The sequence below is a fragment of the Nilaparvata lugens genome, unplaced genomic scaffold (assembly GCF_014356525.2).
Source record: "Nilaparvata lugens isolate BPH unplaced genomic scaffold, ASM1435652v1 scaffold6074, whole genome shotgun sequence".
NCBI lineage: Eukaryota > Metazoa > Arthropoda > Insecta > Hemiptera > Delphacidae > Nilaparvata > Nilaparvata lugens.
Window position 1 is genome coordinate 1 of NW_024091839.1, and position 13,109 is coordinate 13,109.

General features: G+C 34.6%; 1 protein-coding gene across 1 annotated transcript; it reads left to right on the forward strand.

Moving 5' to 3' along the window:
- Positions 1 to 2,120: 2,120 nt before the first annotated feature.
- On the forward strand, positions 2,121 to 7,124 carry LOC120356180. The gene is made up of 4 exons (XM_039445059.1): positions 2,121 to 2,235; positions 3,309 to 3,598; positions 4,974 to 5,063; positions 7,007 to 7,124. Exons 2-4 carry the CDS (start codon positions 3,462 to 3,464, stop codon positions 7,122 to 7,124), a joined length of 345 nt encoding a protein of 114 aa, XP_039300993.1. The 5' UTR covers positions 2,121 to 2,235; positions 3,309 to 3,461.
- Positions 7,125 to 13,109: the final 5,985 nt, after the last annotated feature.

Consider the following 13,109-nt stretch of genomic DNA (forward strand, 5'->3'; position numbering starts at 1 on the left):
CCATTCCATACATTAATGCATGTCAGCTAATTCGGAGTATGAATAATGTCTAAAATTACCTGTCATTTTTAAAAAGTTAACACTTAACACAAAAGCAAAGTGAAATGGTTACAAATAACTGGTTAATAGATTAAACAAAAAACACAGCGCGGCTACAGTAGGCCTAACTTACAGTTTGTTTTTTTGTTCAACAGTGAGCTAAAATGTTCTGAAAATAATTTTCAGCTGATAATTTCTTTTAAATTTGTTCTTATTTAAAACAAAATGAATCAGCTGTTTTGGAACAGCTGTTATTAAAATCCATGATTTATTTGCAATCAGCTACAACCTATGAGTTATTAGTTATCTCCTCATAAAACAGCAAATTTTGTGGTGTAATGTACTACATAAGAATACATTTTATTCAACTTCTATTTAAATTTAGTTTACACAGCTCACATCATTCTTTTCAGAATTAAATTCTCTACAATTTTTATTGCGAAAAATTATTTGTTTACTGGTCATTAAAGAAAGTTATTGGGCATCAAACGTAGAAGTCTGTGTTTTTCTACTTAGATTTTTTGCATATTTTAACTTTTTTCTCAAAAACTACTCACACTACAGCTTCCAGACTAGTTTTATTCAATTTTTCAGATATTTTCCATATGAATCCAGCATAAGTTTTACAAAAACTAGTGCCCAAACAATTCAGCATCGGTGTATTTCACCAGAAGAACTGAATTCCGGGCGAAATCTTTCACTCTGTATAGCTCGCTAATGAAGCTTTTATGGATATATGTACTTTTTTTCTTATTTTTACCTCTACTATCACGTATCAAATTATTTTACCATAATTATGAATCACCCTGTATAATTAATACTGTATGATAAATGATATATAAGTAGTTGATAAGTGATTGGGAAATATAATTGATACCTAATTCAGAGTGTAATGGATGTATTGAACTTTGTAAAATTGACTTTGTGTGCTTGTTGTTGCAGGCTCATGTTTGCCTTGTATTTACTAGAGTTACCAAACATGACGTTGTCTATAATGTGTAAACATTATGTGACAATAAAGATATTTATTATTTATGCGGCGCAGAGAAACGGAGGGAGATCAGCCAACTACATTGATTAATAGAGTCATAGGTAGAAGCGCAGTTGCCAATTTGTCGATTAGAGTCAGTCGAGTGAAGGCTTCTAGACAGGAAACTGTAAGTTTAACATGAGCGCTTGAATACTCACGAGAAATTAGAGAATGCTGGCCGGTGCAGAACGGCAACTTGGCCGCCGCTTTATCCCTACCTCTGAATGCCTTCTCTGCTGCCCATGTCCCTCCCAAATCAGAAAATTTATTTTGTACAGAGTACAGTAGATCTTTAGAATTCTATACTCACTGATAGCTCCAGAATGCCCAGAAATAACAAACTGTCTCAAATTATTAGAGGCTCAAAAGAATGGGGCCGCCTGACCCCCAAAACATTTGCGAAAGTTTTATTATCAATTTATCCAAATCAAAAATTGTTTGTTTTATTCTAATTTACATTTTCAGATTGTGATCTGGTGTAGAAATTGAAATGGACATAACCTATGTATAATATTTGGACAATTTCAAACTAAATTAGGAAATTGAAGAAGTTTTGGGCAATAGCCTGTTTTTTCTTTTCCGATCGTGCATTGTTTTTGCTAACCTAATAAATAAATAAAACATTATTTCTGACCCTGAGTATTGACCAGGATGTTTTTGAGGGATACTACTTGACATCTAGAGAGGATTTGGTTCCTGCTGAGCATGATGCCCACGTAAGCTCTAGACTTGTGCTTGTGAGAGTGAAATAGGTAGCAGGTCACCAAAGCAATATAGGGTTTAAAAATAATTCTCTAAACTGGTTTGAGTGAAATATTTGTTTTTCCTATTACTAGTAAATAAAAATTATAATGGTATCCATAATGTGAAGATATGAGTAGTGAAAATTATTGAAATACCCTGAAGATTCTGAAACTGCAAATTTGAAAACAGAGAGATTTCGTATTCCAATAAATTATCCAATTTTATCATATACCTAAATTAATGAATGAATAACAATTTTGTAATTCACAGCAACTGCGTCAGTGTGTACGACACAACGGTGACGAGAGAAAATGTGAGAGTATGTACCTTGAGACATTAATCGACGTGCTGAATGACAACCTTCAGTTCCCGTCACCTAATTACAAGAGCAAGCTGAGATATCAATCTGTCATCTGGTTTGGGTGAGTGCTTTTAATACATCTTTGTTCATAAAAATCAAATTTCAGACCACTTGCATGCACACGTTTTCAATACGTACCGGAGTAGTTCAGTTATAATGAAAGACAAGTATGTGCTTGCACACACATGATCAATATAGACATGAGCTAGCAAAATATATTGCAGTATTGATTCTTTAATATAGACGGACAGACAAAGTTTCATTATTTCAAAAAAATCACATAAAAAATAAAACATGCTGTGCTCATTTATTGTAATACAGAAAAAAAAACCATTGAGTTACAACATAATCGTAGAGCCTAAAATACCATATATAAATTGAAAATACATTTTAAAGTGTCTAAAATAAAATAAAAGTGTTGATTTAAATGTTTAATTCAAGTATATAAATCTCAATGTTGCTAAGTTTCAAGAAACGATGGAAACAAATATTTAGGAAATGAGCACAATGAATAATGTGAAAATGGTCTGCATGGGCCAGATGCCTTTGTGCAAACCAGAGTTACTAAACAATGTTTTTGTAGCAAGAGAATATAGTATAAGAAAATTTAGAATATTCATATTTTTTTAATTTATGATCTTTTATTCCCTTTCTTTACTAAATAAGACTAATTTTAATAAAAAGAATTGAATAATATATTGTTCATATACATAGAAGAAGTCCAGAATCAATTTTTTCGTGCAAAATTTCCTTAAGCTAACATGATTTTTCGTTAATTTTCAGCTATTTCCGCCTTAAGGTAGGCGCACACATATCGTCATCGGACGAACGGCACGCATCGGACGATTAGATTTGATGCATTTCTTTCAATTGGAGTCGCATACCTATCCGCATCGTATAGGTATGCGCACTCCAATTGAAAACAATGCATCAAATCTAATCGTCCGATCCGTCCGATGCGTTCCGTCCGTCCGATGTCGATATGTGTGCGCCTACCTTTATCCAGCCATCGGACGGAAAAATTCACTCACGCCATTGGATTTCAAAATTTAAATGAATAATTCAAAATCCATGTGGGCATAATTCTGTGCTCTACAACCTGAAACCAGGTAGACTGCTTGTATTGTATTGCAGGAGCCTTCAGGAGACGACGGCAAGAGTACTACATGCTGGGAGACAGTGCGACTGCGCAGATGGTGACTGAGAGACAAGGTTGTGGCCGCGACGCCACACCTCCAAGGAGCACACCTGCTGTATGCGTGAGTGATTACCTATCGGCACACCAACATGGTGCTACTGGAGTTTCAACTTGGAGCGTCATGGGGCGGTGATACTGCAGTGGAAGCCATCTTTGATCAGGACAAAGCGCTCCGACTGTGGAAGCTTATAGGCTGCCATACTGGCAGTTCAGCGACTCCGATAAGGTAACCACTACAGCTATGTAAAAAGTTAGCTGAAACGTTCTCACTATAGTGAGGTCCACGTTATAAAGAAAATATTCAGATTAATGAAATTCACGTACATTTTCGCTTCAGCTGCCAGTCAGCATGATCCTTCAAGGCTTGTGTTGGCTCTCAAGTAGAGCTGTTAAACCCAGGATCCCGATCCCGGGATTCCAATCCAATTCTGATACCCCTATTAATACCGGGATCATTCACTGTCAATCCCGGGACCACTAATACACACCTAAATATAGTCAATATTATTCATCAAATATAGATCCATAAATTTAATATCCATTGGTAAATATTTGTGATCATTAAAATGTTATTCTATTATTCTACTTTATGCTGAATAAATTTCGGGATGGAATAGATGATAATATATATTTTCTCTGGAAAGTGCTTCTCTGTAAGTATCTGATGAAATTAATGTTGCTAAACTGAATTTTAGGTTTACTAGTTTATTTTGGCTTCAAGTAATAATTTGTACCATTCTATGAAAGTTTATTTAATTTCAGTTTCATTTGAATTTCATTATTAAGGATAACATAATTTGGTTACATTTGTATCGTAAAACTCTTGGAACAATAAAATCGGTTACTACCAGTGTGAAAATACTCAAATGTCGTCATTTTCATTATTGTGGTTCTATGAAAGCTGGTATTTTTATGTGTTCATTAGATGTGCTTGTTAAATTGTCGGTCTTGGTTCCGGCTGATTTATATAAGTCTCGAAGCCCATTGATGGCTTTGAATGGTGAACTGGTAAACGAAAGGTTGATGTGGTTGGGGGTTCGATTCCGTCCACAGTCTTATTTTTTTGCTGAGAATTTTCAACTTGAAGATTACCCACGTAATTTTGACAAAATAAATATTTAAAAAATTGGAAAAATTTCAACTAGCTGAATTATTTTATTGATTAATTATTAATCAATTCTCATATTATATTAAAAATATTTATTCAATTAAACCATTGAATTAATAATTCAAACCAAGCGCTATCTAACGGTGAAGATAGGAACCTAGTGCACACCTGCGCGAACTGTACTTAGATTCGTTTAGTTCGCGCAGAGCATTTTTTGAGTTTTTGTGGAGTATATAAACAAGAAAGGAACCGATATCTCTCGGGGAGTCAAATCCCCCACTCTAGACGTCAGACCAGAGTATATATCAGTTATCATCGTAATTACAAGTTATCACCGTTATTTAAATCTATTTAAAACTACGTCTAGCTGTGGGATTTGACTCCTCTTTTTGAGGTATTTTTTAAAATTGTTATTTTCTGCAACAATTTAAGTTTAAGTAGAGCCTAATATTTTCAATTATATTAATTTTTGATAGATAATTTTTATTTTTAGGTTAGCTGGATACCTGGCCTGGCTGTTAGCTTTTCTAAGTTACCTGTTGCAACTTATCTTAAACTGTGTGTTCCAGTGGAAAACAGATAGGCAAGTAAGCTACCAAGTTCGATTAATATCAATAATTGGATATCATTTTTAGAACAATAGCTTAGCCTAAAGGTGTTTCTAACCTCTAACCTGTGTACCCAATGTGTAACCTAACCTCAACTGTTGATTCGTGAATAACTTATGGTATTTTCTTATTAGGCTATTTTGTTCTGACGAGCATTCAAGTATTAGATTTTACAATTTAAATATCAACTTTGTTATTAAGGTACTATTTCTATAGGTAGGCTACTTTTTAATATGGGTAAAAACTGTTTGAATGGTGGCATGGAAAGTTTTGATAAAGCAATACAACTACGAGACCTGCTTGAAATGTAGGTACATTTAGCACATTCATGATGATCCTTGTGCAATGAAGCGTTTTTCCTCATAATATTTAGTGAATTTCATTCGGGGATTTCCATTTCCGTGGTCTGTAGAGGTTCATCTACGTTAGCCTATAATTTCCAACTATTAGTCTATACTCTTGGTTTAACATAGAGTTCTTGCAAAGTTTTTCAAGATCCGACAAATATCTAAACCGAGAAGGCATGTATAATAAGTTTTTTATTATGTACAATTCAATTGCAAATCAAAGAATATACCCGTCGTGTGGTAAAAACCAAACCCAGCAACTCATCAAATGGTTGGTTGTCTATTAATATCAATCAGCATAGTAAACAGAGTTGTAGGTAGACAATCAATTTGAGTTCATTTTGTGGATCAGAGCGTAGATTTTAAAGTAGGTACCTATTGAGAATATTTCTTAGGTGACTAGAACTCTTTTTGAATGGGGGGCAGAAGCTGACCTATTGTGACTATTGAAATGGGTTGCCAGTTATTGTTTTCCATTACACCGTCCACGCGTCCACCGGTGTTGAAGGAGGCCTATTGTTCTCTCTTGACAGTTCCATGCCCCCATTTTGAGATAGGTTTCACCCTACATATATGTAGTCTATGTGATCATTTCAATTTCAATTCGTTTATTTCCACTTGGCATAACAATACATGTACATAATTATATTTGATACTTAACAAAATAAGAGTTACATTTTTACAAAAACAGTTCAAAGAACATATTGATTAAGTGGAATTCCCCCAGTAAGACTATGCGTCTGAGATTGGGGGACAGTCCCAGCAAGCAGTATTATTCAGTAGTTATATGGTGTTATATTTACAATAAATTACAATATGTGTGATAAAAATAAGATTCAGATAACAATAGGTGAGTTAAAAGTGATAATATAATATAGTGTTGGGTGTAACTTGATATTCAGAGTGGGAGAGCAAGAGGACCCAAAAACCGGCGATAATTCATTGTTTTATAAGCCTCTATTATGTTTTGAAACTCTAAATACTTGAACGTAAGGTATGAGTGTATAAATTAATTTAGCATTTCGAAATATTAATGTATTAAGTTATTCCCCAATGCATTTACTCTTCCTAGGTGTAAGGTGAGTGAATCAGCCTCTCAGCTCCAATCCAGCCTATGCTGAAGAGCCATTTCTTCAACGAGCTTTTAAAAATAACATTGCTGCTGCTCTCGGTATATATATATATATATATATATATATATATATAATATATATATATATATATATATATATATACTAATACATATTAGTATATATTTCAATCTACATAAATAAAGTACTCAATCAATCAATCAATCTTTCTACACTGCCATTATAACGTGGACCTCACTATAGGACTATCGGCTTCAGTTAACAGTGGAATCTGGGACATAAACGCTCTACACCGTGGCATTTCTTCTCATGCTAACTTTTCTCTATGGCATGGAATAACTTCCATATTATCACCTTTATAACTATCCAGAAAGAGAACCATCTTCTCGCAATAGTAACAAATTATTCCATTGTTTTGCATGTTTATTGTTCTATTTCTATTCAATTTTTGCTGATTTAGCGATTTGATATTATTTGCAGGTTACGACAGGACTGTAGACAGGCGCAAGACTCATTCAAGGAGTGCGCTCAATTCTTTGGCGAAGAATCGTCTCGATCGACTGATGCCAATGCCTTCTTTGCGCTGCTCTTCAGATAGATTTGTCAAGGCTTTCAAGGTTAGTTTCTCATTCTTTTTATAGTCTTTCATTCATTTTATGCGTACTTATTATAGTCGTTTTCAAATGAAATCTATATAATATAATCATATAATTTATTTACTTTTATCTTTTCTTCATTCTCAGAAATGACTAAATGATGAGGATTTTTTTATTTTAAATATTATTATACTATTTTCGATTTGCAACGGTCACCAGCGGGCAAAGTTTATTCTTTTGCTGGTGATGCCATATATAATATGTAAATTATATATACATATGTAAAGAGGAGATATTTATGATTTTGTATTATTATTTTCTTATTTTTAAGTTAACACTTGTATTTTGTTTAAATTTATTGTTCATCATTTTTGATTTGCTCTTTATTTGTGATTGTTTTTTTTTAATGGCGAAATAAATGATTTGATTTGAAATCAATTATTGTTAAAAAACATAGGAAAATGTTACAACAACGTCAAGATATTAACTAAAAATATTAACACAAAAACATGTAACACGCCAATCAAAATTCAACTGCGATTAACTCATCCACCGTATACAGACATTTGCCGATTAACAAGTCCGTCAAATACGTCCTTTAAGATGCGATATCCATCACTCTCACGGACTCAGGTAGGCAGTTGAATAATTTTGTGGACATTTTCTGCCAGCTCTGTTTAGATACATTGGACCATATGAATATTAACAACTATAATGAATATTACAACTTATATGATATAAGTTGAGCATTTGCTTATACTTCTAAAATATGGAGCATTTGCTTCATTTTCTATGAATAAACGTGTGCAAAACCTTTTGCTCATGCTCATCAAAAAAATAGTTTGAGCATTTGCTCAAAATTGTATGAATAAACTAGAGCATTTGCTCAACTTTTGAAGTAAATGCTTCAAAAAAGGTGAGTCTAGTCTAGAGCAGCTTATCACGTTTTGCTCATAGTAAAATGGCTCAACTAATTCGTATGAGGAAGAGGAAACTATACCAGATACGATCACAACCAATAGTTGAGAACTATAAAACTCTTTTTAGATTCAATCATGATATATATCACCATTATCCTACAAAATAATAAATACAAAAGATAGCTACCTGTTATAAAGATAGCCATCACAAAATAGGAAATAGGCATTTAAGAAGATGAGAGTGTAGACGATTATAAGGAGGCCATTGATGTTATAAGAATATGCTGAAGATTATTATAGAGATGCCATTTTTTCACGCTATTATTTCAAAGTTCTAACCTCAACTAACCTAAAACTCTATTCATAAATAGAAAACTGAGCAGACGACGCAAACACAAGCGGTGCACCTTACTTGCATATTTAGCGCTTCCGTGTACTATAAAAACAAATTAAGGCTACAAAAGCGAATCAGCTGATGAAAAATCTTTAAAATACGTAAGCATTTGCTCCAGAGTTCAGGAGCATAAGGTAAGAGTATAAGGTAAAGCTTATTCATATAAAAATGAGCAAATGCTTTTGCCTCTACCTTTTGCTCATGAGCAAAACCTTATGCTCCATGCTCTTGCTCATGAGCATTTGCTCTGGTTTTATTCATATGGGCCATTGTAACGGCAGTGTCTGACTCTAACTTTGTATTTGTTACGAGTGTTGTGACTATGGAAGTCAGAGTTTATTTCAAAATCTTGAATTTTTCTCCTAATGTAAAGCAACCATTCTAATACATATAAAGATGGCAATGTTAAGACACCCCTTTCTATAAACAACTTCCTACATGGTGTGCGAGGGGGCTTTTTACATAAAATTCTCAATGATTTTTTCTGTAACCTGAAAAGAATGATTGCAGTAGAGCAATTATTTCTCCATAAACGGATACCGTACACAAAATGACTCTGTATGTAAGAAAAATACACAATCATTAGTACAGGTTATCACTCTTTGAGGCTGTGCAAAGGCTAATATAAACATTCAACTGGTGATATTTTTCAACGTTTTTCGATGTGTATACTATCAAGCTATCAAAATAAAAAAGTTTTCTCAGGAAAACATTTTTTTTCCGATCATTACTTTTTGAGATATGAGCGCCTGAAGTTTGAATTTTTGGGACAGAACATTTCAAATTCGGTAAGAGATAAATCCATAAGATTCAGAGGATAAATTCTTCATGGTATTGTTGATTAAATAAAACGAATATGTTTTTAAAATATTAATTTTCGAGAAAGTTATTCAATTTACTAAAAATGACAAAAAATAACTCAAAAAAAGTTGTCTAAATTTCTATAAGTTTCAAGGGTGTATGTGCGTCTGTGTACACGATATCTTATCTCCCAATTAACGGAATGACTTGAAATTTGGAACTTGAGGTCCTTACACTATAAGGATCCGACTCTAAAAATTTCATCAAATGCAATTCAAGATGGCGGCTAAAAAGGCGAATATGTTGTCGAAAACAGGGTTTTCGCGATTTTCTCGAAAACGGCTCCAACGATTTTGATCAAATTTATACCTAAAATTGTCATTGATGAGATCTATCAACTGCCACAAGTCTTATATCTGTGAAAATTTCAGGAGCTCCGCCCTATCTATGCAAAGTTTGATTTTAGATTCCCAATTATCAGGTTTCAGATACAATTTGAACAGAAAATTTCAAGTGGAAAAGATTGAGCATAAAAATCTCTACAATAATTAATGTTCAGTAACATTTTCACCTAAAATTTCAAATAAGCTTCGAAATTCGAGAAAATGTTATTATTACAATTGCAAACTGTTGGCAACTGTTGATTCTATTAAATCATTCACTATGAAGAAATAGCAGTCTTCGTGTGTCTGCAGCGTTATTGCCCTGTCACCAGCTGACTTGGATCTTTGAATAGTAGACTTGAGATGCGCGTGAACACTAGCGTCAGGTCATCAATTTTCATAACGGCAAGGAAAGTTATGTGAGTGCTCCACACCAGATTTTTCCTCTATGATTTTTGGGTCATACTTGTCTTTTAATGTTTTAATATTTTATTATAATATATTTTCTATTTTATTTCATTTAATTTTTTGTTGTAATTTTAGTTACAACAGGCGATTGGAGCAGACAGCTGAGAGGTTGGCGAAGGGCGGAGGTGGTGGGGGTAGTGAAGGAGCAGAGGTGGCCAAACGAAATCGGCTGAATCAGCAGAAAAAACAGCAGGACGCGGTCATCAACGAGCTCAAGGTCAAAGCCAGGCAGGTCAGTCATTCAACTAATTCTTCCAATTATTAATTAATAATCTATAATACAGGGTGGGACAGAGCCGATCGACGAGTTTAGAAGGGTTATAAGTAATGAACCGTTCAACTTGGAAAAAAATTCTTTAATGGGTTCAATTAATTTTTAAATGTAGTTTTTATTGTTATTTTTTGAAAATTATGTCAGTTAAATGGCGGCCATCAGCAGTAATACACTGAAGTAGCATATTTTTGAAGTTTTGAAACGCATTTTGGCACACTGCGATTGGTAAGGCCTGGATCTCTTCTCTTATTCGCTTCTTTAGTTCTTCCAAGATGTGTGGGCGATCTTTGAAAACTTTATTTTTGAGGTAACCTCATAGAAAAAGATCGCATATAATTGAATCGGGTGAGCTGGCCTTAGTTGTTTGAGAATGGCAACATCACCGTCAATAATAATTATTTTAACATGTTTAGAATTTTAACATGAGTATAATTTGTGGATTTAAGTGAAATTTTTAATATTTTTTGAGATTGTGAAGGAATATTTTGGTTTGGATTTGTATTTTGAAATTAATTAATCTGATAAATCTAAAACTATTGTAGTATATACATTTTTTGGACTTGAAATAGTGTGTGAATTAAGTTATTATTTACATAACCTCTAGACCGTGTATTCCAAATTAAGGTTTAAAACAGTTTTGGGCGAATGCCTGTTGTTTTTACCTGCATTGTATCTATTGTCTATGAATAAATAAATAAAATCAATGTCACCTCCCAGCGTTATGTGACAATGCTACAAACGTTTCTGCGCCCCAAATTGAAAGAACTTGCTGAGGAACATGACCTGGGAGAAATATGGTTTCAGCAGGATGAAACTACAGCCCACACAGGGCACATTTCAATGAATGTGTTGAGACAAATGTTCCCAGGGTGGCGTATCTCACCAAGGGTGGACTTGAGGTGGCCAGCATGCTCACCCGATTTAAGCATAGATTTTTCCTATGGGGTTACCTCAAAAATAGATTTTTCAAACATCGCACAAACACCTTGGAAGAACTGAAGGAGGCGAATCAGAGAAGAAATCCAGGCCGTACCATTTTCCTCTCATTTTTCAAGAAATCGATTTTTCGAATAATTTTTCTATTCATAACACACACAAAAAAAAACACACAAAACAAAATATTACAAAGAATTATGAAACAAATAAAACACAATAAAATGTTACAAATATAAAAAAACCATGGGCTTTGTGGTTGGATGTGTTGGAGAAGAGAAAAAAAGAGAGGAAGATACCTAGCCAACTATGGTTTCCCATGTAATAGGCAGGCAAAGAAGAGAAGATAAGTAAAAGAAGGTAAATTTTATATCTCAACACTATGCAAAACGTGTTGACCGAGGGTAGAAAATATGGCGGAGGGGGAAGAGCGGGTGTTTTGGCCTTCAGGCGAAACCAGGTTTCCCCACTCACGTTCAGTTCTGTCTCAAGAGGAATTAAAATTAATCCGCCTTCGGGCCGGGCCTCTTTGGATTCCAGTGAGGCCAGAAGCCGGCCTTGAGGCCACACCATACACGCTTCGATCGGCGTCAAGGCCTGGACTGAACAGTCCGGGCCTTCGAGCCGATCGAAACGTGTATGGTAGGCCTTAGGTGCTAGAGAAGAGACTAGAGTACTACTAGGACGAAGTGTAGCAAATTAAACTCAATAAATCAAGTTCATTGACTGCATTGATTGATTGACTGTTTGTCGCAGGTAGCCTACAAGAGAAGAAACTGCTGCATCAGGACGAGGTCTACAACGGAGCGCTGGAGGACATTCTGCTTGGCCTCAAGTCGGAGCCATACAGACGGGCGGATGCAGTCAGACCAAGTCAGCGCAGACGTATCGACAGCCATCGACTCAGTCGCACCATGGACGAGATCGAGCTGTGATCACTCATCACTGGTAAATTCAAATATTGCTCAAACTTACTCTCTAATTATTGATTATTGACCGAGCGAAGTGAGGTCTAAGATTCAAGTCGATGGTTTGGCATTTCTCTTCATGTTTATATGTTGCGTATTTACGGCGAAACGCGGAAATAGATTTTCATGAAATTTGACTGTTATTTTCCTTTTTAAATTGCGCGTCGACGAATATACAATGTTTTTTGAAATTTTGCATTTTGAGGATGATATAAAAGGAAAAGGAGCCTCCTTCATACGCCAATATTAGAGTGAAAATCAGACTATAGAATTATTCATCATAAATCAGCTGTCGAGTGGATTATAAATTGCAAGCAATGACGCATGCAATTCAATATCTCAATGTAACTTAGTGAAAAAACAGCTGTTGTGTGGACTATTAATTGCATGCAGTGAGGCATGCAATTGATAACTTGAAATAGTTTATTATTTTCTCCCGACTTTTCTCTGCTTTCAACTCGGTAAGCTTTTGATGATAATAGCATAGCTGTTTACATCAAATTTTTAGCATTGTCGATACAACAACCCAAACAGCCATTAGTCGTTTATACACCGATGTCTCGCCGACACGACAGGACTGGACAGAATTTACTCTGATGGACAGTATTAGAGGAGACTGTGGTTTATAACTGCGCGAGGTCTACTGTTCACAGAACTACTAGTTATTATTTCACTATATTGTTCCTTCTTATTAAGCCAGTTACACACACATTTAGAAAGACCGGTTTCGGTTGTTACACCATTGTCAATCTCTGATAAACTAAAACTAAATACAAGAGCAGCAGAATTTACACTATTAATATATTTTTATTTGCTGCTCTTGTATTTAGTTTTAGTTTATCAGAG

What these genes read in the sequence shown, in the direction of transcription:
- LOC120356180 (XM_039445059.1), top strand. Translation starts at nt 3,462, where the DNA reads ATGGTGCTACTGGAGTTTCAACTTGGAGCGTCATGGGGCGGTGATACT. An exon ending in AGTTCAGCGACTCCGATAAG is followed by an intron (nt 3,599 to 4,973) that starts GTAACCACTACA and finishes TTTTATTTTTAG; the next exon opens with GTTAGCTGGATACCTGGCCT. An exon ending in TTCCAGTGGAAAACAGATAG is followed by an intron (nt 5,064 to 7,006) that starts GCAAGTAAGCTA and finishes TATTATTTGCAG; the next exon opens with GTTACGACAGGACTGTAGAC.